The sequence below is a fragment of the Patella vulgata genome, chromosome 5, assembly GCF_932274485.2.
Source record: "Patella vulgata chromosome 5, xgPatVulg1.2, whole genome shotgun sequence".
Lineage (NCBI taxonomy): Eukaryota > Metazoa > Mollusca > Gastropoda > Patellidae > Patella > Patella vulgata.
In genome coordinates, this window is record NC_065883.2 from 27,165,320 (window position 1) to 27,192,945 (window position 27,626).

Here is a 27,626-nt window from a genome sequence, read left to right on the forward strand (position 1 = left end):
CAAAACAGTCTGTGCACTACTGTACAAAATGACAATCACAAACAGGATTTGTGTCCTGACATTGTCAGTAGTGACAGGTGAATATTTCCAGGGTTGGTAAAATTTCTTCTGTGTTTTTTTTTACGGTACATGTATCTAGCTAATAGAGACTAAGTGGTTGCTGTACGATAATTGACTTAATATGGTTATAATACTCTGTGTCACTGTGTAAACTGATATCAAAGGATACATGTTGGTTTTGTATAATTAATTTAGGTTAATTAGTCTAAATCGGGAAACAAGTATAAGTTAAAGGACCACGGTCATATACATGCAGTGTAGACCATGGAAAGACATGACAGCGTTTGATTTATACATATATAGTGAATTAAGAGAAAATAATTTTCCAACGGTTGTATTAAAATATTGGTAAGGACATTCTGTCGATGGTTGAATTCTAAACCAAAAATTTAAACTATTTTGTGAGCTGCTTTGCATATTCTATTCAAATGCTGATATCGCGACCACAAAATAATTTTAGGTAATATAAATGTGTATTTTTAATCGCAATGTTACTTGACACAATGATTGCATCCAAAAAGTGCTTATAAACAATCTGTCTGTGATCCTTTAAATTCCATTAATTAAGAACATTATTATTTTAACTTCAATAATGTTATTCAAGTTGGTATTAACAACAATAATTTTAGGTATTTTATATGTTATACTTCTCCTTACTTCTCTCTAATTGGGCAAGAAGAAATAGAAGACCAAAGTTTTGTGTTTGTATTGTTATAATCATATGTGCTTGATATTAACTAATAGTTTTTAGGTCGAATCACAAGATGTTCTTAATTACTAGTTTTTAAAATCACAAGCAAAATGTATCTCATTCTTTTTCAAACTTACAGATATTCAACATTTTTTTAAGATTAAATCTATAAATTCTTCTTCTTGTTGTTTAAATGTTGTTTCTTTAAAAAAGATTCAATTTTGTTTTTAAATTTTCAGGAATTTGAATTGCTGAACCTTATCAACATGTAGATCATCTGGAAAACACTTAACAATAACAAGATAAGAAATGGGTACACAATACCAGTTCCTGTATGTGATGTTTCTTATGATTCTGGTCTTAAACCACGAAAATCATTGTATTTTTGCTTTGACAGAACATCCCTGTAGTCATCATTCAACTGCCAACCATGAGGTAAATTTGAATTGTAATTTTTCAGTGGCATGTTTAGGTCTTCAGAGTACTGAATAGAAATATTTCTGCAAAAAAAAAAAATTGCTTTTGAAAAACAATTTAAAAAAGGGCCAAGAACATAATGCCATTCAAAATATGTATCTTTTAAACATACATGTACACTATGCAAGAGCTAAATCTGCCTATTGCAGGTCTTTCTTTAGGCCTGAAGTTTTATCTAAATTATTAATTAGACATTAATTAACTTATCCAGACCATAATTAACTTATCCAGACCATAATTAACTTATCCAGACCATAATCAACTCTCGATGTCCATGCAAGCCTGCATTATTTATTGGATTATGATCCGATTTGCTGCACAACTTTCATTCATGATTTACATGTAATCATGAAATTGATAATCAAGACTATGTTTTTCAGCAAATTGCCTTTACATTATCTAGAACTGCCAGCTCTATATCTAATCTCCCATAATGTATTTTTAAGTCATATATTGTGTATTAATATGCAGGACTCAATTCTATGGAATACAATTGCTGTTTATTATAGAGCGTATTGACAGTTATATTACTAAATTCCAAAGAAACATTAATGTGTGCGTTTATGACAATTCAACAGTTTCAGTTCCTGAAATCCTTTCACAATTTAGCTTGAGTTTCTTGCTTTAATTTCATGTGAAGTTTCTGAGTATCTTGAAATTATTTTATTAATCATTGTATCAGGTCTTCTATGATGTTGATATAGAACCAGCTCATATTGTTAAGAAAAGAAGTATAGATCAGCCATTACATATTCACTTACATTATGATGCTAGTATAGATTTATTACCTGCTGATCATATTACTATTATTAAGGTAAGTCAAGAACAGAACTATCACTATCTAATTGGTCACATCTACTCAAAAGTTTAAACCTAACTCAACTCACATTTGCCACTAATTAAATAACTCAAAAGAATTGTCCTCAGAATTGGATAATAAGTTTGTAACCTGAAGAAAATAGTTCTTGAATCTGAATGGCAATCACTGCAGATTTGAGCATGCCTTTAGAGGTGTGAAGTAAGGCTCTCATTTAAAGTCATATCTGCCCATTTGGAGTCACTGACAGTGAATTTAGCTTTAAAATACATTAAATTTTAGTTCTTATGTGTAGAAACACTTTAAAATATATCCCCCCCAAATTGGAATAATGCTAAAAATGATCATGTTGCTTGATTGCAAAATATGTTAAAATTTGACAGACTGTAATATGTTGCAAACAAAAATCATAAGTTATGGAATTGGAGCGTTTTAAATTTCAAGGACCACAGTTTTAAACAATCATTAAAAGAAGCAAGTAGAAATCATAAGTTCAAAAAGATAAAATTTAGATTTTTTCTTTTATAGGAAACTGTGGTACAAGCTGTTTCATTTTGGAGCAATACTTTAAAGGTTCGAGCTACTGGAGCTCCCATAAAGTTAAAGAGGTAAGCTGTGGTTATTATTTCTTCCTCTATCCAGGTACATGACATTGTTAGAATTGCTTCAACATTAAAGGATGTGATATTATTAGATGTTCGAGAGCTGATCATGTCAGTATCAATCTGTAGACTTGGAGCATTTTGGTGGTGACATACTAAATAAAATCTTACATTGTTCTATCGGACGTTGACAGAGGCTGTTCAATTTTTCGCTACAACCCATGGCATGTGATTTGATGATAAATGACTTTCGACAACCCAAAGAATATATACGCATTTATAAACTGGAACAACAAACCTGGCTTCATTTATTAACGATACGGGCAACAGGAGTAAGAAAAAGATAAAACAGACGTCATAATCCAATAATCCCAAACAAACCGAACAAGTATTATTCATAGTGTCCACCATTTTGAATATACATGTATAGAAACCGTCAAAAAAGTCAAAGATTCGTAATTGAAGACAAATAATTAAATATTTTGTCTCTTAATTAGTTTATTACTACTCTTACTGTAAATAGTAATCAACACTAATCCGAGAATGATTAATAGACAAAAGATATCTCTATTATTGGTACCCAATTGATTGATAACTGACTCAGCCAAGTGCAATAGACTGTAATGTGTATGCACGGCGTGGAAATCAAAGCTTTGTGTCAAGACAATTTATCGCCATACAGGAAAAAGTTATCGCCAAAAATTTCGCCAGATTGAATATTTTATTGCCAAAATTATATTTTAATCGCAATTGGCGGAAATGGCGATCGACAGTGTGAGCGCTGGGTCTAATTAATAAGTTCTATAAAATCTGAAGCTTAAATAAAGACTTGCAATAGACAGATTTAGCTCTTGCATAATGTATTTTTAATATTTGTTGATATATGCCTGAGAACATGGCTGCTCTTTGTGTAAAAGTAAGTACATGTAATACGGAGGTTGTGGTATGTCCCAGAGATCTTAGTCCCTTTCGATATTGACGCACTTCAGACCATAACTTTCTGGATTATGACTCCTGATTGTACAAAAAATTGCTTTTGTTTTTAGCTTGTTCTCTTTCCATCTCTTGCAAAATGTGGGCGTATCTTGCCTGGCAACTGCTGGTTAGACTTTTCGGCGCCTCAATTCTTATACGGAATTCAGGCGCAATGATAGACATTTGGACCACTGCTGCCAAACCGATTTGAAAATGAAAATTAATTTCCTTATTAAGGCTTTTTTTTCTTTGTTTGTGTTGTGTGCTCTGTTTTGGATGTGTATAATTTTTATATTTGTCTGTGATAATCATTTGTAACATAATAGGATTATCATAAAGGATATTTAACATCTACAATATGAGTACGCCAAGCACTCTCTGCATATTGCGTTTGTAAACCACGAAATTCTCCCTTATTTTAACTACAGTCTAAAAGATAACTGATAAATACTGACAATGTTTCTTTATATTTGGAGTTGTTCAGTTTCATGGAGTTTGTGATGAAAAAATGTACCGCTGTAAGGCCACATGGGCGATCAACTCTCCCATATGTTAAACAAAAAACATTCAAATGGTAACATCACACAAAAATCAATGATGATTTTAATGTAAGTCTTATCATATTTGTTAAAATCAGCCCCAAATATAGCTTGTTTATTGGATTTTTGTTCTGTGCATAAACCACTATCTTATATTTGTTGAAATGATATTATATTATAAATGAAAATACGATTTTTGCTTTTATGTCATATTTACAGAAAATGTTCATCACGTAATGTGCGATACAAGGATCAGATGAGTTATTGTGTAGATGGGTGTAGTCATCAAACAGTCTGTGGTGAAATACAAATACCAGATGAACATCTAGAGGTACATTCATCCATTCTCATTCTAATTTGTAACACATGCGATTTAATAAGTGCAGATAGGGGATCCATTGGCAGTTGGAATTTACAGTCGGGGGGGCGGGGGGGTCCATCAAATAGAACTGGTTAAACACATTCCAAATATAATTTTATCACAGAGATCATTGCTACGATAGATGCGTAATGAAGATTTCAAGTGACAAGAGCAAAAGGAAAACACGGGTGAATTTCTGCTCGCTAATAATTCCTTCGAAGAGCAAAAGTTATGTGAGACTGAATTGTCAGATATCCTCCCACAGTCTCATATAACAATTTTGGTCTTCAAAGGAATTATTAGTGAGCAGAAATTCGCCTGTGTGTCTGTTATCACTCACCACTTCAGTCAGTTATATAGAAGGATAACTTGTGTTTTCCATTTGCTTTCGTCACTTCCGTTTCTTGAAATCTTCATTATGATCTATCGTAGCAATGATCTCTGTGATAAAATTATATTTGGAATGTGTTTAACCAGTTCTATTAAGTGTGATAATGGCTGACACCAATATTGTCCTTTAATATAAATTTGATATTGTTTTATACAGGGTTGTTATTGGTGGAATGATAGAGATGGTAGATATAATAAGGATGCTGATGGTAATAATGGAGTAGCTAATACAGATTTTATTTTATATGTAGCAGCTATTAAATCTGATAGATGTAAAGAGAGCACTGTAGCCTATGCTGGTCATTGTCAACAAGAGAGAGCTTTAGACAGGTATTTATGATACGCCCACAAGTTCAATGAGAGAGCGTTTTAGAAAAGTTTTTATGTTACACCCACATTGTCAACAAGAGAGCGTTTTAGATAGGTATTTATGATACAGTGTATGCCGACCTTATCAACAAGACAGAGCTTTAAACAGGTATTATTATTATATGCCCATATTGTCATCAAGAGAGAGCTTTAGACAGGTATAAATTCATTAAAACTTGGAGGGATGCTTGAAGGACAATTCCAGTTCCCTTGAGGGGAGGATTCATTTGGTATATAAGAAGCTGAGAAATATTTAGTCAGAAACTGCTATAATTAGTTTACTAAAAATCAAAAATAAAATTTCATTGGAGAAAACAAATGCAGCCATGGCTGTTTTGGTTGTTTTCACCAAACAAGATTTCAGTTTTTGTAATGCATATATACTAAGCAGCAAAAGAAAAGCCAGCATGGTATGCTACTCTGAATAGAAACATTGCGTAAAACTTGCCAAATGTTTTTATTGTATATTTGTGACGACATTTCCAACTTTACCGGAGCAATAAGGCTCCTTCCCGAACACAGAATTGAACCCAGGAAATGTTCTCAAAAACGCAACCTAACTTCTGAGATGGTAATGTGTTCTCCATGATTTCCATGTGTCTCATGCTGAACTTGCTGTTCACTGGGACCAGCCCTATAAAATGCACCCCTATACCTGGTTGAATCATTCACACTACAACGTCAGCAGCATACCACGACTCACGACAGCTCAGAGGGACTGGGCGCTTGGAAGACTTGACGCTGGCCACACTGACCAAGCCGTTGCCAATCACTTCCAGGTCAATGTCCCATCTACAGGCTTCAGCAACGCTTTCGGGCCACCAACACCACGGATGATCGCCCCCGAACTGGTAGACCAAGGGTTACCACAAGGCGACAAGACCGCCATGTTGTGCGACAGCACGTGCAGAATCCCTTAACAGAGTGTCAGACAGTGGGAACACACGGAAGACCCATCAGTACCGATACAATGCGCCAACGTCTCACCAGAGAGAACATCTATTGCCGTAGACCTTACCAAGGACCGATCCTCACCCCTCGCCATCGACGTGAACATCTACAGTTTGCCCAACAACACCAGAACTGGCGACACAGGCAATGGAGAACTGTTCTGTTCACAGATGAGAGTCTGTATTGCGTACCAACTGCAGATGGCAGGACCAGAATATGGCGTTATTCTGACCAATGTGTCATGGAACGAGACTCATGGGGAGGTCCAAGCATAAAAGATTGGGGTGGAATCGGCCTGAACCAGAGAGTAGGTCCTGTTGTGTTCCAAAATCTTTGTCCAGGGAGAGAAGGCGGCGTCACAGCAGTGCGCTACATCAATCAAGCTCTTAGAACCCACGTCATAGCAAATTTTGCGCGTCATCGAAACGTTTTCCAGCATGAAAACACCCGTGCCCACACCGCCAGAGTTAAGCAGAACTTTCTACAGCAGAACAGTGTCAACGTTATGCACTGGCCAGCCCTTAGTCTGGACTTAAACCCGATTGAACACCTTTGGGATGAAATTCAGAGGAGACTTAATAACGTCGTACCGAGACCAAACACAGCCGATGGATTGTGTGTGTGGTTCCAGGTGCCAATGGCGTTCATCAATCATCTGGTCCACTCCATGTACAGACGCTGCGCTGCTGTTATTGACACTCGCGGTGGACACAACAGATAAGTACTGATGTATAGACTGTGTACAGACTCTAAACCTTCTTGTAATGTCTTGGAATTGTTATGAATTAATCACTAAAGTGTCAACATACTATTCACAAAAAATTGCTTTGATCCATTTAGTAAGTCGTTTTCTAGAATGATTTTGATTTTGAAATAACTTATACTGGCAGGTTTTTTTTGCTGTTTAGTAAATGTATAAAACTTCCATGGAAATGGCATTAAAGTTCCTGCTCCAGCAAATTTTCTGTGTTTCGATTTGAATAACCATACTCGAAGGCCATGTATATTCTGGTTCTCAGATAAACCTGCATCATTTTAATATGGCCACATTAATAACTGCATGGTATATGATGTTAGCCAGGTTACAGCAAATTTAAATGAATCCATAAATGTGGCATAGGCTTATTTATCAAGTACACAACCCTGATAATGTTATTGGCAGTCATAAATGATTCTGGATAATCATACATTCCTATGATGAGATAAATGTAGTGCTTTGAAATGTGATGTTATGGGAAGTCATTAAGCCTATTAGTATCCTTTGACAAAATTAAAACACAAAAATAAAAACCTCCCTTCGGTATCAGATATTTGGTAAGGTTTGTCTGTAATGCATATATACTAAGCAGCAAAAGAAAAGCCAGCATGGTATGCTACTCTGAATAGACACATTGCGTAAAACTTGCCAAATGTTTTTATTGTATATTTGTGACGACATTTCCAACTTTACCTGAGCAATAAGGCTCCTTCCCAAACACAGAATTGAACCCAGGAAATGTTCTCAAAAACGCAACCTAACTTCTGAGATGGTAATGTGTTCTCCATGATTTCCATGTGTCTCATGCTGAACTTGCTGTTCACTGGGACCAGCCCTATAAAATGCACCCCTATACCTGGTTGAATCATTCACACTACAACGTCAGCAGCATACCACGACTCACGACAGCTCAGAGGGACTGGGCGCTTGGAAGACTTGACGCTGGCTACACTGACCAAGCCGTTGCCAATCACTTCCAGGTCAATGTTCGGACCATCTACAGGCTTCAGCAACGCTTTCGGGCCACCAACACCACGGATGATCGCCCCCGAACTGGTAGACCAAGGGTTACCACAAGGCGACAAGCTGCCATGTTGTGCGACAGCACGTGCAGAATCCCTTAACAGCATGTCAGACATTAAGCCTATTAGTATCCTTTGACAAAATTAAAACACAAAAATAAAAACCTCCCTACAGTATCAGATATTTGGTAAGGTTTGTCTGTAGACCAGACTATTTATTTTGTATGGCCTAAATTGCTGTGTATATGTTTCATCTATGTTTTATTTTGTAGACCAGTAGCTGGATATTTTAGTATATGTCCACACTCCATATCTACACATCAACAAGATAGATTACAACTATTGTCTACCATGAAGCATGAAATATTACATGCTCTGGTGAGTTCTACCTTATTTCTTTCTCTATTCCCCATTTTCTTAACCCCTTAACTGTGTAATTAATTTGACGTTAACTACCCCCTATTGCATAATTAATTTGACGAAAAACGTCATTTTTGGGCCTATTTTTTCCTGAATACAAATTTTAGTGGTCTTAAACCATATTAAAACTAACAGTAAATAGAGTTGTCTCCCTTCAATTAGATTTCCTCGACCGGGCGCAATATAACGTCCTACACAATGCTGAGATCGTGTTCGAAGAATAGGTTGGGGAAAATACCTCCAGGGCGTTATATTATGTCCTACACACGGTGAGTGGCAGTTGTCCAGGACGTTATATAACGTCTTATGCAGTTAAGGGGTTAAAAAAAAAAAAGAAAAGAAATTTAGGGGGAGTTAAGTATCCCCAAAGCAGCAGTGTTTTGTTTCAGTAATTTATTTGGTTTGTCTGTTAAAAAAATTATACCTACATGCCTACATCTTAGCCAATCAACAACACAACTAATTTAACATAACCAAAAATATAGAAAGTATGCTGGTTATTTAGATACGTTAATGCAGCTATAGATTAGTAAACATGTTGGTCTTTTGCATTCTTCAAGAATAAATTGCGGCACCTATAAGAGAGAGCGTGGCTAAAAGAGTCAGACGCGCATTGGATTCTTTAGAGATCAGACACACATTGGGTTCTTTAGACGACCATTTCATGATGTAGCGGTTTCCTGAATCTAGCCACGCTGGTTAGACTTTTCAGGAGGTGGGGTTGGAGAGAAAGACATGTTAATTTTAAATATTGTAATGTAGACTGTGTAACTGTTGTGACATAAAATGTTTAGCAAAAACACTACCGTTGTTCCTGTTACTTATTTGATTTCGGTATTGTAAGAAAACACAATGGTGAAGTCCTTAAGAAGAGAGATACAACAGTAGCCAGTCCAGAGCCAACCAACCCCAAGACCATCAAGGGCTGTTCCAAAATATGTAGTAAGAAATGATGCATGGGTTATATGCCGGATGTGGCGACCGGTTTAGCGTCTGCCGCTCTCCATGTCTGACAAACGACCCATGATGCTACACCTTTGGTTTCGAACTAACAAGACTTATTATATGCACTGTAATATGTCAATAGAGGAGTGATCAAGCTATCAATATACTTGATGAGAATACTGAGACATTTAAATGTTTTATTTGTTTTGTTACAGGGATTTACAGCTAGTCTATTTGCATTTTATCGTGATGAACAGGGTAACCCTCTAACACCAAGAAAATCGTTATCAAACAAACCAGAATTTGATCAACAGTAAGTTATATTTCAAAACGACTTGGAACATGTCTTACTATTCACATTCAAAATTAAAGTAGATAAGTCTCTAACTCAATAACGCCCAAAGTCTTTGACATTGAAAACATGGATTATTTGTCAATTTAAATCAACATTTATGTTGTGATCTTACTGGGATGAGATAAGCTTCTGATATCCAATATTCAAAGGACAATATTGGTGTCAGTCATTATCACATATGTGATAGAACTCGTTAAACATGTTCCAAATATAATTTTAACACAGAGATCATTGCTACGATAGATGTGTATTGAAGGTTTCAACAATCGGAAGTGATGAATGCAAAAGGAGAACATGAGTTATCCCTCTATGTAACGGACTGAAGTGACGGGTGATAACAGATTCACGTGCGAATTTCTGCTCACTAATAATTTCTTCGAAGGCCAATATTGTTCTTTAAGACAAAATAAACATTTTGCACGATTTGTGTACCATAATGCGTTTCAGCACCATTTGTAACGAGGGACTTGAAGAACAAGGCTAGACATATTCCACAAGTCATGTCAAACGTGGACTCCATATTATTCTTATCTGGAGAACATTTGCAATAAATACTATCGGTGTAGACTGGAATAATCAGATGTGGAGATTACCATTCGATTGAGACTTTTGGTGTATTTCGCCGAACATAACATAATTTGAAATTGGAGTAAAAACGGAAATGAATGAATGTAAATCAGTTTATATACATTCATATTACATTGTTATATGCGTTGCGACCCATTTGTGTCAATTTCTAAGTTCCAAAAATTAGCGATTTAGCTCCTTTAAACAACACCTTTGACTTGATTAAACACTCATTATTTTTTTTTCATGAATTCAATTGTTGATATTTATTTTTTCTTTGTTCTTCAACATTTTAACACAAGATACAATTTTATGGATACACAATTACTGAGTTTAATACTAAGCGAGTTTCTACAGTGTGGGTTTAGTTGTAAATGGCCCCTAATTTAATTGCATTTGATTGTTATCAAATTGTATTTGTGTTGGCAAATTTGTTAAAAATGTAATTAAAACAAATTATGACTGATTTAAGAATACAAACTAGAATCTTTTGTATGGCACAATGTTTCAATGAGATGTGCTCTGACACATTTAAATTCAGCAGGATGGAGCCCACTGTATTGTGTATGTGGGTTGGTGCAGAGAAATAGGACGTTTTATTTCATGTCCTTAATTTGATTTTAATGGAAATATAAGTTCTTGAGAAGAGAAAGGTTCCTGATAGAAATATATGTTTGCTTTATGTTATTTTAATTACTGTAGGTTAAAGATGTATAAATGGAGTGATAAAGTTGTGAAAACTATTGAGAGATCTGATTGGAAGCTTCCTATGGGTATTATTACAAAACGGGTACATATGGTGGTTACTCCGAGAGTGAAGGTATTGAATACATATTATAGACAGCTGGACCCAGTTTCTTCATAGCATGTATTGAAAATGCCCCAGTGTGAATCAGGGAGTAAGGTGCTAGTTCACTAACCAAGAGGTCTATGTGTTGGCTGAGAAATTTCCTCAGGTTTTTCCGACATACTTCCCCCTAACCAGTGGTGCAGGGAGGAGGCCTGGAAAGGAATAGTGTCTCTAATCGTTCGGATGAAATGTAAAAAAACAGAGATCCTGTGTGCATGTATAAGAAGAACCCTTGACATTTGGAATTAAAATGCTATTCGGGCAAAATTTCCCTCATAACAAATTGCTTAATTTGCATAAACCCATCTTCATTAGCCAGTTGGAGCAGAAAAGTTGGACTTAAAAAACCCAATTTCATTCATTGATTCCAATGTGGGCAAATAAAAAATAATATTTTTATACACACACATTTTCATATGGACGTATATCAAAACCTGTCAACCCCTCAGAGCTGCAATGCAGTAGGGTAGTGTAAAAAATACAGTAGAAAGCATGATTTAGCAGTAGATTCCCAAAAGTGCCTAAATTCGCACTTCCAAGGGTAGGCTAATTAATTTAGGAGTGATACATTGAACTACAAGGAGGCCCAACAACACAAAAATTGAACAAAATTTTGAATTAGTTTAAATGGGTGACGGACATAAAATATGAAATTTATGTAATTAATCAAAATTTTAAAATAGAATATGTAACCTTTTGAAAGAAATAATATCAATAACCTACCAAGCATGATTTTTAAAATATCCTTGCATTCCTCAATCTCAAGTGTTTTGTCAATATTGTTTTATAAGATAATTGGTGTGCTTACCAGAAAAAAACATAACAAGTAATATCAGCATCGGTCAATTTAATCATGCCCCCCCCCCCCCCCCCCCATGGCATGCGTCCTAGGAATTTTTTCTCTGGGATTCCAAAAATCTGTTTTTATATGCCCACATCGAAATGTGGTCGTATTGTCGACTGTCCGTCCATCTGGCGTCCACAATTGCTTGTGGCTAAAGTGAATATCCGATTGACTTTAAATTTATACACAGTGTTTAACATCATGAGACGAAGAAGCCTATTGATTTTCTACGATTTCCGATAATTACTGCCAGAGTTATGGCCCTTGATCACTTCAAAAATTCTTGTGGACGCTCTAGAGGCTAAAGTTAATACCCAATTGACTTTAAATTTATACACAGTGTTTAAGGTCATAAGACGAAGAATCCTATTGATTTTCAGCGATTTCCGATAATTACTGTCAGAGTTATGGCCCTTGATCACTTCAAAAAATCTTGTGGCAGCTCTAGAGGCTAAAGATGATATCTGATTGACTTTAAATTTATACAGCAATTTCCGATAATTACTGCCAGAGTTATGGTCCTTGATCACTTTGAAAAATCTTGTGGACTCTCTAGAGTTAATATCCGATTGACTTCAAATTTATACAAAGTGTTTAAGGTCCTAAGATGAAGAAACCTATTGATTTTTAGCAATTTCCAATAATTACTGCCAGAGTTATGGCCCTTGATCACTTCAAAATATCTTGTGGACGCTTTAGAGGCTAAAGATAATATCTGATTGACTTTAAATTTATACACATTGTTTAAGGTCATGAGACAAGAATTTTATTGATTTTCAGCAATTTCCGATACAAATTTATTCAAAGTGTTTAAGGTCCTGAGATGAAGAAGCCTATTGATTTTCAGCAATTTCCAATAATTACTGCCAGAGTTATGGCCCTTGATCACTTTGAAAAATCTTGTAGACGTTCTAGTGGCTAAAGTTAATATCCATTGAGTTATGGCCCTTGATCACTTTGAAATGTTGTGTGATGCTCAGCTACAGGCTTACGTTATCATCCGATTGACTTCAGATTGATACACAGAGTTTAAGGTCTTGAGACGAACAAGTATATTGATTTTCAATGTATCAGCTAAATACATGATATTAAATTTTCGTATGCTAAACGTTAGCATGAGGCAGAACTTTATAAAAACAAAACAAATTCTAATGATTTTCTGATAAGTACTTAATGAGTTGTTACTCTTAATCATATTTTAGTGTATTATAAATGTTTCATTAATGAAAAAAGTAAAAATATACGTGACAACTCTTGTTGACCGCCAGGATAATTTAGCTGCTGTGGGTGTATGTTTCGTTGCCTGGCAACCTATCTTTACTTTTATTTGAGAGAGCAGTCCGTGTAATCAGCGAGACATATTTCCATCTTGAAAATATAGTTTCAGATTGTGTTGTATTCGAAATAGAGATTATTAAGGCTATATATGAATTTTGAGTAGGCCTGTTACACAGTGATTTCAATTTTACAAGTTAAAAGATTATTGAGCCTATATAAATTTTAATAGGCCTTTTTGGCCTAGTGATTTTAATTTTAAAAGATTATTAAGCCTTTATTAATTTTCAGTAGGCATATAGTGAGTTCAAGTTAAAAGATTATTGAGCCTACATATACTTACTTTGTTGAGTAGGCCTATATAGTGATTTCAATTCTTACAAGCCGAAAAATTATTTTGAGAACTGATTGTATCAAAAATATTGAAGTGACTTAATTTTTCTCTAAATCTGTGACCTTCTCTTGGTTGTTGTTTTCATTGAAAGTGAATTTTAATGTGTTTAGAGTTTTATTTTGGGTGCATGGAGGGACATAAAAATGTTATCTTTTTAATTCTTGGCCAGTTGAAATAAAGGGTGTTTCTTTTTGTTGTTTTTTAATTTTTATGATTTTTTTCTGGGGACCTAAAATGTGTTTGTGTCTCAAAGGGTTATTTATCTCATAACATTAAGGGCCTACTAAAAATGGAAGACATAGGTTTCAATTGATGATGATGTTTTGACTAAGACATTGACAAGTGTTTATAAAACAGATATTTAAGTTAGACAAAGCAAGCAGCACATACCTTGACATGGCTCTCAATGCTTCATATTTACTTAGACCATTTTTCAAGGTTATCTTTTTTCTTGCTTTTTTTTTCTTTTCTTTTTTTTTCCTTTTCTTTTCTTTTTTTTTTAAAAACATAAACATCCATCCTTTCATGACACAGTTGACTAGGCAATTGACATGTCAGCAGACGTCATCTCTCAGATTTGAAAGAGAGATAACTCTATTTGGTTTTGTTTAGTCTAGATTTTTTAGAAATGATTTTGTCACCACAGTGTGTATTTAAAAAGCTTTAGAAACTCTTATTTTATCCCCTGCTTTGGAATGTAATAACAAACATTTTATGGGTTTTGGGTATTATATTTATATTCATGGTAAGAATCATTTTAGGCCTAAAGATCAAATAAATGAACATGATTTTCATATGACCATTATAAATATTTAATCTGATAGATCAAATCTAGTAAATTGAATTAAAATTGTTTAAAATCAGATTTTAAGAATATTAGTTCAGAAAAATGGATATATTGTCACAAGTTCTAATAATCAAAATGGCTGGACCTCTTTGATTTGGATTAAAAGCTAAATTATGAATTTCTTTTTATTTTATGTTTTGTGCTGTGAGTTGACTACCATTATTAAAATTTTTGCATCTCTATAAAAAGCTTGTGTTGATATATTACTGATTATGTGTTCCACTATCAACACATAAAGCTAGAAATTAAACTACAATTGGAAAACTAGCTGACTTGTGCTTAATCTTTTGAAATAAAAATTTAATCATTTTAGAGCTTTATGTTAGCAATTCTATATATACTCTTCAAAAAAAGTAGGGGATATTCAGAAACGATACAAAGGTAACCAGTGTATGTTAATAACAGGCCAATTGCCTACACTTGAACATAAACTGGCAAAGAGATACACTGTCAAAAGTGAAAATGGACCGATAGGAAAGCAAACATGGATAGGATAAACCAGCAAGCGGCAGTTTTCATCAACCCTTCCTTTCATGTATCGGACTGTAACTCTATGTATTATGACCCATGTACTAAAAATTTCTTCTTGATTGGTTGATGCTTTGGGACTCGATAACATTAGTTCTAATTAAGTGAGAGTGAGGACACTTGGTGTATAGCTTTATTACATCAATACCTTGACTAAGTTCGATAATGAAAATATTCTGCTGAGGGTAAGCAGAGAGATAAGCAATTTGATTGTTTGAGACTTTGGAACACAATGACTCTCCTTCTAATTGAGGTAGAATGTTCAGACTTGGTGTAGGCGTTCATTAGGTGAATGCCTTGATGGAGTTCGATGATGAACATTGTCTGTTTATGGTAAGCAGAGATAAGCAATCTGATCGGTTGATGCTTTGTGTCACGATAATCTTGGTTATAATAAAGTGAGAGCAATGAAACTCAGAATATAGATTCATTATATCATTACCTTGACTACGTTCGATGGTGAGAATTTTCTGCTTAGGCTAAGGAGCGATAAGCACTTAGATTGGTTAAGACTTTGGAACATAACAACTCTGTTTTTAATTGAGGTTGAATGGTTAAATTTGATGTAGATGTTCATTAGGTGAATGTCTTGACTGAGTTGAATGATTAACATTTCCAGCCGAAGCTAATCAGAACTAATCAATTTCATTGGTCAATGCTTTAGGACAATGTGAATTAAATATGTATGTGAATTAAATATGGAAAATTTTCACAAAGTGTACCTAATTGTCGTTATTTTTGTGGTAATCACATACATCAGGATATGACATTCTCCATAACAAATTACCAAGAATTATTTTTGTGGAAGTATCGTTATATTAAGGGGAATGGAAGCTTTATATTTAACCCATTTCCTACCGGGACCTCATTTGACCCAATTCTGGCCGGTTCGTTTCAAAAAGGATTAAGAACCCTGCTTTAAACACTGTTACTTATATTATCACTTGTCACAATTGTACTTTTTTTGAATTTAAGAGTTTCTTGGATAACTATCTTGTATTGGGTCTTTCTGATTGAATGTGGTAATAATCATACGCTTGTTTTACAGGCGGAGGTAAGAAAACATTTTAATTGTCCGACTTTAGAAGGAGCCGAGTTAGAAGATCAAGGAATTGATGGGACAGCCATTACACATTGGGAAAAGCGAGTTTTTGAGGTTAGTTCCCTTAGATATATTTAAAGATGATGCATAGAGCTTATGACTACCGGGTATAAAGAAAAAATCAGATTTTTTCTTTGGGTGGCAATCTGCAATAGCATTCTTTTGATGGTATTTACCAGTGTATCATGAGAATTAAGAGTGATTTTATTTTATCTTGATTATAAATTGAATTATTTTGCATGTAGAATGAAGCTATGACTGGTACCTATACACAGAGTTCTGTTATATCTAGGATAACATTAGCTGTTATGGAAGATACTGGGTAAGACTTGAACATTATCGCTTTTACTAATGACATTGCATTGTTTTATGATTGTAATATTCCCTAAAAAAAAAAACCCAACAACTAGTGACAAGTTAGAATATGCCATGCTCTCAGGGAGAAATGATTCATTGAACTCACTTATTTCAACTTCAACCCAAGCATTCATCAGCCAATAATTTGGTTCCAACTACTGATTGATAGAATAGTGTGCTTGCCAAAGAAAGCCTACAATATAAATAACAAAAGTAAATGTTCAGCATTAATAATATTGTTCGCTCAGAGTTTTAAATTTAGACCTGATCAAATTCAACTTCTCAATATGTGGGTTAGTGTTGCCTCACAAATTGGTTTTAAAACCAATAACTGAAAAGAAGTGTTAGTGTGACAACTTTAACTCTTGTCTTGAGAAGATCGGAAACTATTTGGGATTTAGTATGATCATAAAAGATTAACATTGACTTGAAATTGTAGAGTGTTATTTTTCTGCTTGTATCTTTAAGTGCCGGTAATATATAAATATACTTACATGTTTAATTGTTTGTTTATCAGTTGGTTTAAAGCTAACTATTCTCAAGCTGGAAATTATGAATGGGGTAAAGATCTAGGATGTGATTTTGTTGAGAAAAGTTGTTTTCAATGGATTGAAGAAAAACAAAAACGGTAAGATTTTAAGATTATAAATGAATTCCAGGACTTTTGTTCAAAAGATAGTGAAAGAATTCCAGGTACAGTTCAGAAAAGGGCTGATCTTGTTGATACAGTTCAGGTGGTAGCAATAATGAAAAGTAAAGAAGCCTAGTCAAAAGTTTGCTCCGTGATTGTTTTCTATAGAGTTGTGACCTGTGTGTATACCAGGATATAAATCTCTGTTTGTTTGTTTATACAGCCTCATCAGGATTGTTGCTTATCAATTGTAATATTATTTTTGGAAATTGTTCTTTTTATTTCAAAGGAAAGAAGATATTTATCCATATTGTAAAGAAGTTAAAAAGGGTGAATTATGGACAGATTGTACAAATAATCGTCATTCTGTAGCATTATGTAATCTAGTTGAATATAAGAAACCATTACCTCTAAAATATCAGGTAAGTTTACAGGGACACAAGATGATGTGACAGATTACAAGGACATAAGCCGATAGCTGGAGATCAAGTACTTGTCAAGATATATCCCTCTGGAATATTATATGGAAATATGAATTACAAACAAATGTCTGCAAATGGCAAAATATGTTTATCTCTACAAGCTTACTTCATTATGCCTAGACAAAGTTTTCCTTTTATTCTCTTTCGAAGCTACAAAATTATTGCCTTGGATTGTGATATTTAAATGAACATTAAATTACCTATACAGGATGCTGTTTCTCAGTATTTTAACACAATAGTGGAAGAATTTATATTCTTTCTATTATTTATGAATTTACTCCCTTGTCTCAAAACGATCAACTTGTTTCTGTTTACTTGTAATTCTAGGAGTGTTAAATAATACTGAATAATATAAGATATTGTTTGAGTTTATCATATAGAGGCAAGGGTTTAACAGGCCATACCTGTTCTCCAATCCCATTCATTTTTGAATAAAAAAAAAATGTAGAGGCAAGTTTCCATTACATTGATTTAAAGTTGCAATTTCATATTTTTAAGTTATATTTTTAAAATTTATTAAAATAAAGCCTTAAAATAGATGGTATCTATAAACAGTCCTACTTTGTTAAAGAATAATCCTATAATTCACTATTGCCAGTTGAGAAATTGGCAAAAATATAATTTTCAACTTCAAATTCAAACGTTTGAAGATAGCTATTCCATGGGGGGGGGGGGGGGAATAGAAAAACAAGGGAGGTAATTGTGTTATTATTTCCGGGGTCAAAAGATTTTTAAGTGGAAGAATAATACCTATGATTGTATAATAGTGAGTTGACAACCTATTGAGCAAAAGACATTAGAAATAATTATGTTTTGACTTTCTTAGAAAATATGAAATTATCGCTTTAACATGTTTCTTAATGGAGTGACATGCTACAAGCAAGGCTACATTAAAGTCAAATGCATACTTTTGGCGTTCTGATTTTTATACGCCCACATTTTTATGTGGACATATATTGTTGTTACTCCTGGCCGTCAGTGTGTCCGTCCATCCATTCACATTTTGTTTGTGGACACTTTAAATATCGGTGTATCTACCAAAGATCTCGGTTTCTTTTGAAATTGTCATATATCAGACCGTAACTTCATGGATTATGGCCCCTGATTGTATGAAAAATCACATTTTTATCTTGTCGACACTCTAGAGGTCACACTATATGTTTATGTCCCAAAGATCCCTGTTCCTTTCTCAATTTCCACATATCGGACTGAGGGGGGTTGGATGGCTGAATGGTTAGCGTGTGCGTGCTGTATCATAAAGGTCATTGAGTCAACTGGCGTGGTTTAGATTCCCCGATTTAACGTGACAAGGAGTAGGGTCGCCTGTCCAACCTCGTGGGTTTTCTCCGGATCCTCCGGTTTCCTCCCACTGCTAAAGCCCCCTACGCGCAAGCAAATTATTGAAATAAAATTCAACCAGGTGTTGGTCCCGAAATGACCTAGTTTTTGTCGAGTGGACGTTAAACCCCATTTCTCTCTCTCACATATTAGACTGTAACTTCCTGGATTATGGCCCCTGATTTTTATTTTGTTTGTGGACAATCTACAGGTCCCAATTTTGAAGAAACATGAAATATAGGTTTATATCCCAAGATCTTGATTCCTGTTGATATTGGCATGTATAGGACGACGGTAACTTCATGGATTATGGTTCCAGATTGTACGTAGAGGTCACAGAATTTATCCAATTTTGATGAAACTTGAAATGTATGTTTATAACCCAAAGATTTTGCCCATATCGGACCGTAACTTCCTGGATTATGCCCCCCCCCACCCAATTGTTTCACCCTGATGAAGGTTGGGTTCAATCCACCGAAACTGTCCTAGAAAAAAATGGCTGCTCTTCACTTTTTTAGCTTGTTCTCTGTCTATCTCTTGCAATATGTGAGCGTATCTTGCATTGCAACCTCTTGTTGCTTTAGAAATATTAATGTCTGATCATGGATTGAACTTCCCTTCAATTAGAAATTATTTTTTAAATTCTCTATCTTCATTTCAGTACTTTTATCAAATCAAAGATGTAGCTAATAGTGATGTAGGAAGATATGGAGGATCTGTCTCATTGGCTGATTATTGTCCTTACTTACAGGTAATACATAAAATCAATATATGAGTTTGTTTTTATTTTGAGTGAAGCCTCTATCACTGCAGATTTTATTACAAATGTAATAGTAATAATAAAAAGTGTATATTTTACAGGAATTTTCATGGACAAATAAAGATAAGATATTAAGAGGATCTAGTTGTTTAGTTCCGAGTAATGGAATAGGTAAGAGAGTTTGTTATATAAAATATTTATAAACCGTATAATGCAACCACATTCTATACGGCCCACGTTCTGAAATATTTACAGAGGATGGACTGACATTCTTCAGAATATTTGCTGAGGATTTGGATAATGATCTTTAGAATATTTATCTAAAGTAAAACATGAGTATTGAGTTTTTCTTGACTTTCGACTGTTGAACTCTCCTTGTGTTTATACGTTGTTGCATCTTATATGGGGGTAAAAACAGTAATTCATGTCTATATTTAAACAAATTAGGGGATTCTTAAATCCAAGTCGAAAATATCACTTAAATTGACTAATTAATATGAGGCAGTGGTATGATGCAAAGATTGCTAACTCTTTGGAACACCTGATACCACTTCTCATTAGGTTATCAATTTTTCTTTTGTGAGAGAGAGAGAGAGAAATTGGGTTAAACGTCCACTCGACACAAACTAGGTCATTTCCGGACTAACATGTGGTTTAATTTTATTTCAATAATTCGCTTGCGCGTAGGGGTCTTTAGTAGTGGGAGGAAACTGGAGGACCTGGAGAAAACCCACGAGGTTGGACAGGCGACCCTACTCCATGTCATGTACAACCGGGGATTCGAAACCACGCCAGTTGACTCAATGACAGACTTAATGATACAGCGCGCACGTGCTAACCACTAAGCCATCCAACCGCCCTTTTTCTTTTGTAATTAAAGAATTTCAAAATATGGTATCATTGTTTGTAAACAGATCCTGATTCTAATTATTTTGGTGAAGAATATGGTAATCAATCACGATGTTTTAATCATGGTGGCCGATGGTATTTACATCATTGTGGTGGTGTTAATAGTCCACAACATAGTGGTAGTGGTTGTTATCAGGTAAATTTACATACAAGTAAAACTTATCTTTATAAATGAAACTTTCTTCTAGAGATCTTACCTTTACAAGGGAAACTTTCTACTAGAGATCTTATCTTTAAACATGAAACTTTTTACTAGAAATCTTATCTATATAAATATAACTTTACACTAGAGACCTTGTCTTTAAAATTGAAACTTTCTATAAGAAGTCTTGTTTTTGAAAAGTGAAACTTTATGGTACAGATCTATCTTTACATGTCAAACTTTTTACTACCTGTACTGTAGGCATTTAAACTTGATATAAATGAAACTTTTTAGTAGTGAAACTTTTATGAAATGCTTAGTAAGGATCTTATATTTAATAGCGAAAGTTTCTAGAAGAGATTATCTTTCTAGTATGGATAATTGGATATTTATCTTTATAGTAGGAACCTTTGTCTTTACCAGTGAAACATTCAATGTTGTGATATTATCTTTAGAAGTAAAACAATCTAGTTGGAATCAAATCTTTTCAAATCATGGAGAAAATTAGGAAAACAAAGACATTTTAGGCTGTTTTCACTCATCAAATCTTCAGATCAGATTAATGTAAATTAATGTAAATCTTGACTGTTTTTAAAAGCATGATTAACCAGATTTCAGCTTCCACACAAGTTATATACTCCCAATTTCTTGTGAACACTCTATAGGCTACATTTATCATCTGATTGTTTTGAAATTGATATATGTTGTTTAAATTAGTGAGGTGAAGAAGCCTATTTAATTTCGATAATTCCCGTTAATTTCTTTAGGAGTTAAGCCCTTGCTTCACTTTATTGGACCTTCTGAACGCTCTCGAGTTATGGCCCTTGTTAAACCCAAACTCTAATGACAAACGTTAACATCCAATCTGTTTGAAATTTATATGGATTATTCAGATTAATGAAAGAAGAATCATATTGAATTTCAGCAATTTCCGTTAATTACATCTAGAGTTATTGCCCTTGTTTCACTTTGTTAAACCCTCTGAACGCTCTAACGACAAATATTATCATCCAATCTGTATGAAATTTATATGCATTATTTAAATTATTGAAACGAAGATGCCTATTGAATCTCAGCAATTGCCGTTAATCAACTCTAGAGTTATAGCCCTTGTTTCACTTTTTTGAACCCTGTGAACACTCTGAACAACTGTATAAAATTTATATGTATTATTTAAATTAGTGAAAAAAAAAAAAGGCTGTCGAATTTCAACAATTTTTGTATATTACTTTCCGTGTTAAGGCCCTTGTTTCAGTTTGTAGCACCTTGTGAACCCTCAAAGGACGACAATTATAATCTAATCTGTATGAAATTGTCTTTTAAATGACAATTACCTAAAAAAGATGAAAAATATGACAACCCATGTTAAGCGCTCGGACGATTTAGCTGCTGTGGCCATGTGTTTCATTGCCTGGCTAGTTCAAACTATTCATCATTTGGTGATATGGTTCACAATCTTACTTTAAGTTGAAACTATTCATCATTTGGTGTTCTAGTTCACATTTCAGATATTTGAGTCTGGACTTTGTCAGACACAAATTATCACACAACATAATATGTTTAATATATAGCTGCATGATAATTTATGTCTGACAAATTTTCTGACAGGTGCCTTATATCCAGTCTTGCAGATATTGCACCATTTCTCATTACTGAATGGCATTTACAGCATTTGTATTCATTGTGTATATTTGTATATTTCAGTATTTTTGTTCTGAAAAAATAGGATTAAATATATTAGTAGATGGTATAGCATATAGATGTTATAAAGCTGGACAGAAGATAACAGCTAGTTTTGTAACTAAATCCTATTTACATCAAGGAACTGTTGTATGTCCTGCTTGTAGTGATATCTGTGATGTAAGTACAGATTACAGATCATAAAATGCGATATTTGGTTGTATTGTAAAGTTGGAGTCTGCTGCTTAAAAGTCTGTTCATCATTTGCTTTCTTTGGAAACTATCAAATTTTCGGGGACTTAATCCACACTAAAATATGATTGTTTATGGTACAATTTATTAAAATATCAATGTATCAATTAAATTCAATTGGTTTTAAAGAAGTTCATCAAAAGATTAAGCCAAAACTCATAGGTGGTGTTGCCATGTTTTGACAAAATCGTAAATATTGTCTTAATTGGATGACAATTCAACATATCTTTGTAAATAAACCGGTACCTACAAGAAAGCCAGGAGGTTAAACAGACAACTGTACTGCTTGTCAGGTATAAGTCTGGGATTAAAAGCATGACACATGAATGGCTGACAAACTTTTATGATTTACGATACCTGTGGTCATTAGAACGTTCATGTAGAACATTAGAGACATGCATGTAGAACACCATCTTTATTCATTTCCACCTCACTTGTTGGAATTCAATCCTTGAATCATGTCGTAATAAACATTATTATTTCTATTACAGGAGAGTAAGACGAAATGTCCCGCCGAATTTGATCCACCATTTGTAGATCATGCCATATTAACAGTACCATGTAGTAGTAATTTGTATAATTATAATATATATTATCTCCTTGTGTGTTTAATTATTGCCTTATCTACATCATTTTATAATAGATCATTCCATTAATTAATTTTATACATATTTCACTTATTAATTGGCCTGAAACAGGTAGTAGGGTCACAAAATTTGGGATGTTTCTTCCAGATAAGTACTTACGTAATACAAATCATCTGTGTATGTCTGTAATGCATTAAATTATTTCTCAGTATCACAGACATAAAGTTACATTATTATGCAATATATAATATCTTCCATATACTCATAGATTAGTTTTGAAACAGTATTTGTTACAGACTTACTGATCTTAGGAAGATCTGAAATTTTGCTGTTATAAAAACCCATCTGTTGAATGTCAAATACTTATAATATTTAACATAAGAATACTGTTTATTACAAGCGTTGATGGTACTACGAATTTTGTTTTTGTGTTCAGGGGAGTTAACACATGTGATAAATAAGATAATCAAATGAATGTGTTTGGCATTCTTGTCAGATAATTGAAATATGGCAGAAGAGTACAGATTATAAATATCAAATGTCACTTTAATGTTTTTGTGTAATATGTAGAGGAAAGTGGTCGATGATTATTAGTTGTAAAATATCAAAACTTAGCCAAGTTACAGTGGATTTCAGGCTACATTGCATGCACCGATCATTACCAGATTGAGTGTTCCGGAATTGAATTTCTCAATTCCAACAACCTAGTGAAGAGGTCGATTTCAGGCTACATTGCATGCACCGACTGCCTAAAAAAATGCCTCAACCAACCATATTCGTTGTGTTTAACTACGTCAAGATTTTACTCACACCACTTCCATTGTCGGGACTGACAATCACTCGATTGCAATTCTGTCAATTCATTACATTTTGGATTGCCAATCGGTCACCCCCACCATTTGTAAACTTGACGCAACCAAATTGGCAAAAGTAATCAAAACTTGTTTTATTGGTTTTATCCATTTTAGGAGGCTCTCATGTGCAGGGCATTGGGCCTGTAGAATTATGTTTTCTCCAGATTGTTGGCATAGAAAGGAGTAAGGCATTGAAAACTTGTGGCTTTGTGGCCCTTATAAATATCCAATACCTTATTTATAAATTATTAAATTTTAAATTATATGTAAATAGTTTAGATTTTAATTTAAATCAAAGAAATATATATACATGTAAATATCTAATTATAAACATCATAGACCTATTATCTACAAATAGTCATTTTCAGCAAATAATGGTTTTGATATCTCTCATGCACACCATGAGAAAGACTGCAATTGATCATATGTTTTAGGTATTGCAGACAGACAGAAGTTTATGTCTTGGATTTTGTCATCGAGCTTATTCTTCAAGTGTAGTTACAGTTGAGAAAGAGTAGAAATTATTACATTTGATATGTATTAGGATGTTGTTAGTCTTTAGTTGTTAGTCTTTTTATACTTGTTAGTTTTAAGTGTTTTGTAGTATTATTAACCCAAAGCTACTACTCCCTCTGGCGAGCACCATAACCCACCCTAGGTCATGTAAATAGATGTGAACTACTTTAAGGATCCTTTGCTAGTTCTGTGACTAGAGCAGTCTAGGGAGAAGGAGTTTTAGATGGTTTCAAAATTGAGCTATGAAATGGAAATGTTGGATTCAATTTCCTGATATTGCTATATATGTAGTAATTTCATTGATTTACTTTATCTGTTTTCTGATTCAGGATTCAGTATCCAGAAAAATTTTCTTTTAACATTTTCTACAGAAAATAGCTTTGAAGTAAAGTAAGTTGTAATAACACATATTGTAGCTGTGATAGTAGCCATGAAGATTATATGGCCAGTAGATCTGTCTGTAACTATTGTGAATAAAATTACATTTATTAATGATTGTTTTATTATGAGTCATTTTGATGTTGTTTTTTGTGTTTTTGGATACTTCCATAGTCCAACTTTAGTTGAATGACAAATAGATTCTACTAATTATAATGGTGTACATCATTTTAAGATATTATATTATTCAACTTTTAAATCAAAATGGGCACCATATGTTCAAATGAACAGTTATTTATGTACAGTGGAGTCAGACTACGATTTTTTCTCTAATAAAAAGAAAAAAATATTTCTTTTAGTGTGCTTAAAATATTAAAGTATTCGTTTGGTGATGTTTATTGAGGAGGAATTTCTAGCTGTATTTTATATTTTTCTAGATTCAGTCAATGTTAAGTTGAGATATTTAACAGCAGATTTCTCAACTACAGATTGTAAAAAGAACAACTTATTTTGTACATTTTGATTTTAAATTAAAAAATTTGTATGGTGCCTTGGATTATTGAGACATCCTATTCATTAAGTGGTAGCTGTTATTTGATAGGACACTCAGTCCCCTCACACTCATATCAAATGTAATTAATGATAAAGTTTAAAATCTGTTTCGCAATGCTGATATGAATGTTTGCATTTAGTATTAAAGGGCTACAACCTGTTTGACTTAGGTAAAAAAAAAATTATTGATTTAATTAAACTTGATGTTCTCATTAGTTTTGCCAAATGGATACTGTGTATATTAAACATTTTAGGACTACACATAAATCCACTATTAGTTTGTTCTACAGTTCAAGCCAAAAGGGAAACAGAAATTAGTAAACAAATGTCTTGTCCCATTACTAATCAAAATAACACATCAAACTGACCTAAAGTGAAGAGGTTTAGCTACTTTAATGTAATAGGGTATCACATTTTAGATAATCAAATATTGTCTTCATGTATCTGTGTTTTATTTTATATAGATATATTGTATTATCTACATGTACTTGATATATAAAATGACAGTATTTAGTAATCATGCCAAGATCTACAAAGTACACATGAGGCTCCTCTCAAAACGAACCTTGTGGGGAGGGTACTCTGTTGAGTATATACATGTATATATTTAAATGACAAAAGAATCTAACATATTAAATGTAGTATTATTTGTTTTATAAGTTACGAAATACCAACCATTTTTTTTTTATTAACTTCTAAGTGGATGTTGCAAATTGCAGTGTTGTCTGTCATTACTTATTGACTTTCTCAAGTTGATCACGGGGTAAATATAGTAATTGGGGCATTATGAGTTAGAGCTGTTCCACTAATTTTCTTACATGTACATTGAGAGGAATAATAAGCAAGCCCACAGAACCTGTCATAGACAATTATAAATTATCACACTGTGTGAATGTATATTTCGTTGCCTGGCAACCTGAGCCAGAGTCGGTCACATATTTTAAGCTGTTACTTGTTTTTGACATTTAATCCTTTTAGTAAACAGTACCTTTTTTTTAAACAAAAAGCTCAGCGTGTAAGTTTATATGTCGTGATACATGTTTGTCTGTTAATTATTTATAAAGTTGTCGTTATCAAAGTTGGTATCGAGTTTTTTTGAAGACAGGTTTTTGATTCATTTTGTGCTTTATATATTGCTTTGCCGTTAAGGCATTTATTTATAAATTAAAACCAATGAGTCTAATTTTAATGTTACAAAATATTTTAGGCGCTGGCTATTGGAAAGAGAGGTGAAATAACAAAAATAATGACTTTGGGTTTGTTGTGTATAACTGTAGGTATTTTGTAAAATGGTAATTTCTCAAATAAAAATTACTCAAGTTTTTTGAGTATCCTAGGTTTTTTTTATACGCCCACATATGTGGACGTATTGCCGTCACCACCGTACACCAATCTTTTGGTCGGTCCGTCTGCCCGTCGTCCATAATTTCTTGTGAAGACTCTACTAACACCAAAAGTTATCATCCGATTGATTTAAATTTGATATATGTTGTTTACATTAGTAAGATGAAGAATCCCATTTAATTTCAATACATCTGCCGATCTGTATGAAATTTATATGCGTCATTTAAATTAGTAAAAAGAAGAATCCTATTGAATTTCAACATTTTCCGTTAATTACATCAAGAGTTATGGTCTTTATTTCACTTTGTGGAGGGGGGTGGATGGCCGAATGGTTAGCACGTGCGCGCTGCGCTGTATCATAGGGTCTGTCATTGAGTCATCAGGCGGGGTTTCGATTTCCCGGTTGTACGTGACAAGGAGTAGGGTCGTCTGTCCAACCTCGTGGATTTTCTCCCACTGCTGAAAAAGACCCCTACGCGCAAGCGAATTATTGAAATAAAATTGAACCATGTTTTAGTCTCGAAATGACCTAGTTTGTGTCGAGTGGACGTTAAACCCCCCTCTCTCTCTCTCTCTCTCTCTCACTCACACACCCACACACCCCCAGACACACACCCACACACACACACACACTTTGTGGAACCTTGTGAACTCTCGGTATGAAATTTATATACGTCATTTAAATTAGTTCCTTTCGATATTCGTA

General features: G+C 33.9%; 1 protein-coding gene across 2 annotated transcripts; it reads left to right on the plus strand.

The window, feature by feature from the left end:
• Positions 1–1,058: 1,058 nt before the first annotated feature.
• Positions 1,059–26,899, plus strand: LOC126821009 (leishmanolysin-like peptidase). Of its 2 annotated transcripts, XM_050549249.2 has the most exons (17): positions 1,059–1,186; positions 1,911–2,042; positions 2,574–2,653; positions 4,381–4,492; positions 5,070–5,242; positions 8,284–8,389; positions 9,592–9,689; positions 11,001–11,118; positions 16,085–16,192; positions 16,384–16,460; positions 17,013–17,123; positions 17,416–17,548; positions 19,608–19,697; positions 19,808–19,877; positions 20,621–20,751; positions 22,462–22,617; positions 23,181–26,899. In XM_050549249.2, exons 1-17 carry the CDS (start codon positions 1,061–1,063, stop codon positions 23,343–23,345), a joined length of 1,986 nt encoding a protein of 661 aa, XP_050405206.1. In that variant the 5' UTR covers positions 1,059–1,060; the 3' UTR covers positions 23,346–26,899. The 2 variants fall into 2 exon arrangements, with proteins under 2 accessions (XP_050405206.1, XP_050405207.1); XM_050549250.2 differs by lacking the exons at positions 1,059–1,186; positions 1,911–2,042; positions 2,574–2,653 and adding an exon at positions 3,512–4,230.
• The last annotated feature ends 727 nt before the right edge of the window (positions 26,900–27,626 follow it).